Raw genomic sequence first — 6,512 nt, forward strand, 5'->3', positions numbered from 1 at the left:
ATGCACTGATCACGTGGAACTTGACCATCTTCCAAATCTAGCATGGGGGGGCAAAGAGGACCGGCATGTCGACTGTTCCAACTATATGTACCTCATTTTCTGTAAACCCGTATAAAGTAGTTCGAGCATTGTTCAGGCGTCGATCCCCGAGATCCATTCGGGAGAAGGCATGGTTGTATAGAACGTCCACAGAGCTGCCATTGTTGACTAGCATCTTTTTTACCGTGTTGTTTCCCACTCGTGTGGTGATGACAAGAGCGTCCTGATGGCCCTTGATGAGACCAGGGCGGTAGTCATCATCTGAGAAGGAAATGACAGGAGAAGGGTTTGCTCGAGGGCGTTTAGTTGTTGGTGGGTTGACATTAAAAACTTCTCGGGCATAGTTTTTTCGGGAGTTGTGAGAGAGTCCCCCAGCTGCTATGCCACCAAAGATAACGTCAATTACCCGATCCTCTTCATCTCGTCTATGACGTCGAGGAGAATCTTCGCGCTGTACATAATGCACTAGCTGTCCTCGGCGAATTTTCCCCTCGATGAGGTTACTGAGTTGAAAGCATTGTTCAGTTGTGTGACCTGTATCTTCGTGGTAATCACAGTATCTAGAGCTTGGAGGACGACCCGGTTTCATGGGTCTCGGTGGACGATAGTCCGACTCTGTCTTTAGGACCGCTAAGATGGTCGTTTTTTCAGTGTTAAGCTTGGTGAATTTTTTCTCTGGTCGACTGCGGGGTTGCCAATCCCTCTCTCTTCTGTCCTTTGGTGGATGGTCGATAACACGACCAGGTGGTGATCGGCGATGCTCTTGACGTCTGTCACGTGCGGGAGATCGCGGACTGTAGCTGCGGCGTCGTTCGTATCTGGTGGAGCGTTTAGGAGACTGGATGCAACTCACTGCCTCTTGGAGCATCATGCGGTGTTCTATAATTTGAAATGCTGCTTGTAAGGTTTTCGGTCTTTTTTCAAATATCTCCTCTAAGAGTAATCCATGGCGGGATTTATCAATGCCTGCTGTCAGAAAATTGACTGTCATTTGCTCGATTAGATCTGGAATCTCTGCTATTTCTTCTCTGAATCGGGTTAGGAAAGTTCGGAGACAATCTCCTGAGCGTTGGTGCATTGTCATTTGGGAAGCTGTGACCTTTATTCCTTTGTAGTTACTAGAGAAGCGAGCTTGAAACTTGCTTTTTAGGGCTGCCCATGAGTCAATCGACCGAGGGGGCAAATTGATGTACCATCGAAGGGTTGTGCCTTGGAGGCAAGTGGAGAAAAACTGACACCGGGCGACCTCTGAGTGGCCGAAGAAGGCCATGCGTCCGTCGAAGGTATTGAGGAATGCTAACGGGTCCGAGGATCCGTCAAAATGATCGAGGGCGGGAGTTTTCAACGTCTGGTCAATGCGTGCTTTCTCGAGTACCAACGATAGGGGGCTCTCAGAGACGGTTTCAAACCCCGACTGATTTCTCATTATGGTACGCATCTGGGCGATTTCTTCCTGCATTTTGGCGAACTCCTCATGAGAGACAGATTCCGTGGACTCAGTCTGACGCGAGACATCGGCGGATGACACTATCCTCTGTCGACGCTCGCGCGGTTGTGAATATGTCGACTCTGCCGACGGCTCATACTCGTACTCGGCATCGTCGTCTTCGTCATAGAATTCATCATCTTGTTCTTTATTTTGTATTGTAGTTTGTTGGAGCTCTCGACGGAGACGGTGAATCTCACATTTTCGTTCGAGTTTGGCCTGCAGCCTCCGAGTCTCGTGTTCTGGAAGCTCGAGTTCTTCATCTGAATCAACTAGGTCTTCTGGATTTTCTTGATTTTGGGCCTTTAGCCTTTCTTTCTTTTCCAAATGTAGTCGTATGTCGCTCGAGAGAACTTTCTTACCTTTGGAGGTCTGTACTCTAAAACGCTGATCTGAAATGGTCTTTCTTTTTCTGTTTCTTTGAAATGTATCTTTCAAGTTCAACGATTGGCCTTTAGGAAGGACTTCAGGTGGGGGAACAAGCACTTCGGCTTTAAGGCCGGTTGTTTGGGCAGTTCATGATCGCCGTGGGTCGAGGGGTCGGCGGCAATTTCTGCCGTCAACTCCTTTACCTGAGTCGGTCCGGCGGTTCCCGGATCAAGCACTTCCACAATCATTTTCTGGTTGGATCTGTTAAAGCAAAGTTCCTTCTAGCGCCAAATGATGTTCCAACAATATTATTATATTATTAGACTATGATTTTAGGAGATTGTCTTTTTACTTTAATTTGTCAACCCCTTCAAATGATGTTGTTGTCTTGTATTTATACTAAGTCCCAAATGGGTTTTTACCTTACAAAGTGGGCCTTCTTGGAATTTATATTATATTTCACAATTATCCTAACTATAATTCATTTGGTACCTGTTGTCCTGGTCCAACAGTATGAGTAGTAAATTTCACTGGCTAATTAGAGAAACTCAGGCCAATTTTGTAAGTTTCTTTCTTGAAGATTATTTTCCTCTGATGGGTCGATTGATTGATAACCTTAATGGTGCCTGGACTCGGTTGGAGAAGAGTTTTAGTGAAACAGATACTTTTTATCAACAACTCATCGATGAACATATTCGCACATCCACTGTAACATCTACTGAAGACTGCAGCAGCATCCTCGACATCTTACTTCAGATGAAAAAGGAGTCTTCCGATTTCACCTTTGATCACATCAAAGCAATATTAATGGTAATACCCGTGTCGGTTTATTCATAATACATTTTTGCTATTGGTCATTCTACAAAAAAAACATTTTAAGTGATTTGATGAAACTTTAGCTTGAAGTACATGTAATTTTTTTAGCTTGAGTACCTTTTAAGCAAATGTGTGCTAAAAAATTTGCTTTTCCTACGTTATGCACACAACTTTATAGTTGCAGCAACGGATACAACTACAGCAGCTGCAGTTTGGGTCATGACTTTGTTAATCAAGAACCCCGTATCAATGAAGAAAGTACAACAGGAGCTTAGAGATTTTGCACGAGGGAAAAGATATTTAGACGAAAACGAAATCCAACAACTTGTTTATCTTAAGGCAGTAGTGGAGGCAATGAGAATGCAGCCACCTGCTCCACTTCTGCATCGAGAAACCATTGAAAAGTGTGAGCTAAGTGACTATGATATTGAAGCTAAAACATGTGTTTACATAAACACATATGCCATCGGAAGGGATCCTGAATGTTGGGAAAATCCGGATGAGTTTTCACCCGAAAGATTCATGAATAGTAATATAGATTTTAGAGGACATGATTATGAGCTGATACCATTTGGATCAGGCCGGAGAATATGTCCAGGAATATCAATGGGAGCAACTACGACAGAGCTAGTGGTTGCTAATCTTCTCTACTCTTTTAACTGGAAATTGCCTCCAGGTACAAGCAGGGAAGATATTGACATGGCCACACTGCCTGGCTTAACATTTCACAAGAAGAATCCTCTGTGTCTTATCCCAGAAATTATTGATTAAGCATTACAAGTTTGAATAAATGTGTTATGCATAATGCAACTATGCAAGCAACTCTGGTGTAATTTCTATCTGTCTGTCTGTCTGCTTTTTTTTTTTATGATCAGTGTGTTTTCTGTAATATTTATCTTTTGTGAAATTGTATTCAATCCAGCATTATAGTTTGTGTACTGAATTTGTCTTTGTTTTTTCAGTTGAACAATATAAGAAACCAATTACAGAGAACACACAGACTAATCAGCAATAATAACCACCTCCTTCTTGTAAGCTTAAGAAGATAAATATGATACTTAATGAAACCAAATCCTAGGGAAAGCTATAATTTGGTCACATTGAGCTTGCAATAACTAGAAACAACTATAGTTCTATTAAAGTAGATAAATGGTGTGAGCTGAGTTTACAAAACCTGCATTCATTTACATAGTTACGAGCAAGTAGCAACACATGCATAATATTTATTTCTGTCAATACAGGACAACTTACTTTCACTAAACAGTAAGTTTCAGAACTGCAAGTGTACGGATTCTTAAGTATGAATAAGATTCTTTAGTATGAATAATTCAAAATTAAGAAGATACAGTAAATAGATTCTTGCTAAGACTCTGGGGAAAAAATAACAGATGGTCAGCCAAATGGAGATGCATAACAATTTTTTTGTGTCCTTCCGGCTAGAATTATATCAACCATCAAGTAAAATACATGAATATAAAAAAGGGTCCCTATCCACCACCATAGTTGGATAGGGACCACTTACAACCAACAAATTAGAACCGTTAAAGGAAAAAACGAATGGCTGGGATCTGCATTTTCATAGTTGGATAACGAAAATTCGATAAATTTTCATTTTTTTAGTTTTTCACATTTTCAAATTTTAGCATTATATTTGTTTATTAAAATTTAAAATTGATAAAATAAATTGGACAAGTACAAGAAAAATAAAACATTAAATAATTTATTTCATTCAAATATAAATGGAGTACATTCAAATATTTTTTTCAAAAAAAATACATAATAATATTTTATGTCGACGAGAATGATCAAACTTTAACGGTGTTGGAGGAACCGCCTTTATCACCCTTATCGTCGTCTTTCTTTTTCTTCGACTTTTCCGCCTTCGCTTTGGCTTCATTTTCCTTTTCTTCTTTGCGCTCAAGCGCCATTTGAATACGGCGGAGAGCTATTGCCATGTCTTCTTCTCCTTCGGGCCCGTCGTAAGCCACACCATCGATAATTACCTTATTATTGTCAAAATCATAGTAGAAAACCATTTTTCGGAAAATAGAGAAGATAATGTTGAAGAGAAAATGTAGAATGAAAATAGAGAAGAGAATGTTGAAAAAAATGAGATGAGGCAGGACTATTTATAGGTGAAAATCTGAATTTTAAAATTCACAAAATTAAATTTAGCACAGAAAATTTTTTGTTGAAGCTAATTTATTTGACTGCTGAAATTGCCGCAATGAAGCATTGCGGGTTGTCCTAACAGCCGCACTGTTTCATTGCGGTGTGTCGGTCAACCTTCTGCACTATTGACCAGTCAATTCTTATTAATATTGGCACATAAAATAAGTTTTGCACAAAAAATAAGTTTGACTGTTGATAAATTTTTTAAACTAAAATAACTCAATTCACTAAAAAGTATAAAATTAATAATATTATTTTTTAAACTAAAATAATTCATAGGATAATTTAAAGAAAAATTACAGAAAAAATAAAATTGATAAATTTATTATTAAAATTGATAATATTTTAAAATATTACTTCTACTTATATTTAATGTTAACATATTTTAAAAAATTAATTACCATTGAACATTAATATTATTTTTATACTTATATAAATAAGTTAAATATTAGAATAAGTTAAAAGAGCATTAAAAGCTAAAGAGAGGGACAGTTGGGGCATTAAAAACTGTGGGTCTGTCCAACATTGAAACATTGTGGAGTGCACAATATTCCCTGTGCATGGCGACATGCCGCAATGAATCATTGCGGAGGTTAAGTCCCGCATTGAAACATTGCTTCCTCCCGCAATGTTTCATTGCTGTGGGTTGGCTGTATGTCTCCCCCATCTCACGTTGGCTCCTGATTAATTCCCTATAAAAAATCATGCACATCTATGTATCTATATCTATATCTATATATATTATAATTCCTGAACCCTTTTCCCTGTTTTACCCTCCAACTTGAATTCAGTTTCTTCTCAAGAAATGTACTCCCAAGGGCACATTGGTAATACTATTTACACTGAAAAAAGTTTAAAAAATGCCAAGTACACTTCATTCAACGTCCTATCCAGTAGAGATAACTCGTGGGAATTAGGGCCCGGGATCAAAATATTAATATTAAATAATGATTATAAAAAAATATTTTAAATTTTTTATTAAAATATATAATAAATAAAATTATACGATTATTGTGATTTTTCTTTGTAAATTATATGTAGTTTTCATTAACTCAAATCTTATTAAAACAACGAACTCAACGTTATTATATACTGTTGTCCAAAAATACATAACTAATATTTTACATCGAAACTTTAGTCAAGCAATGAGCAACACGATTGACAGATAATTTAACAAAAAATTAAATCAACATTACTAAGTAATTGCATATTAAATTTCTTATTGTTAGCTGAATTTGTGTTTTTATATAATTTGTAATTGCATAATTTTTTTCTAATAAAATATTCATTATATATGTATAAATTTGCATTTGGTGCTAGAATAGAATTCGGTAGGTATGAATGTAGAAATTACAATGTACTAGTTTAAAACTCATGCGATGCACGGAATGTACAGATTTTTTTTAATATTATATAATTTTTTTAATTCAATTCTTAATTTTGTTCATTTAAAATTTTAAATGATATGACTTCATAATAACTAGCATAATAACCCGTGCGAGGCACGGGTCATTTTCTAGAGTTTTTTTATTTATTGTTTTATTATTTGTTAATGTTGTACAATGTCTAACGTATATCAAATACAAGTTGATTGTTTATCAATGTGTATTGTTTTCATAGAAGACATTAC

The 6,512-nt window shown here is 37.1% G+C and overlaps 1 protein-coding gene across 1 annotated transcript; it reads left to right on the top strand.

Annotated features, from left to right (window-relative positions):
* Positions 1 to 2,488: 2,488 nt before the first annotated feature.
* On the top strand, positions 2,489 to 3,481 carry LOC141685897 (cytochrome P450 83B1-like). The gene is made up of 2 exons (XM_074490975.1): positions 2,489 to 2,704; positions 2,819 to 3,481. Exons 1-2 carry the CDS (start codon positions 2,489 to 2,491, stop codon positions 3,479 to 3,481), a joined length of 879 nt encoding a protein of 292 aa, XP_074347076.1.
* Positions 3,482 to 6,512: the final 3,031 nt, after the last annotated feature.

Source organism: Apium graveolens, chromosome 2, assembly GCF_009905375.1.
Source record: "Apium graveolens cultivar Ventura chromosome 2, ASM990537v1, whole genome shotgun sequence".
NCBI classification, from domain to species: domain Eukaryota; kingdom Viridiplantae; phylum Streptophyta; class Magnoliopsida; order Apiales; family Apiaceae; genus Apium; species Apium graveolens.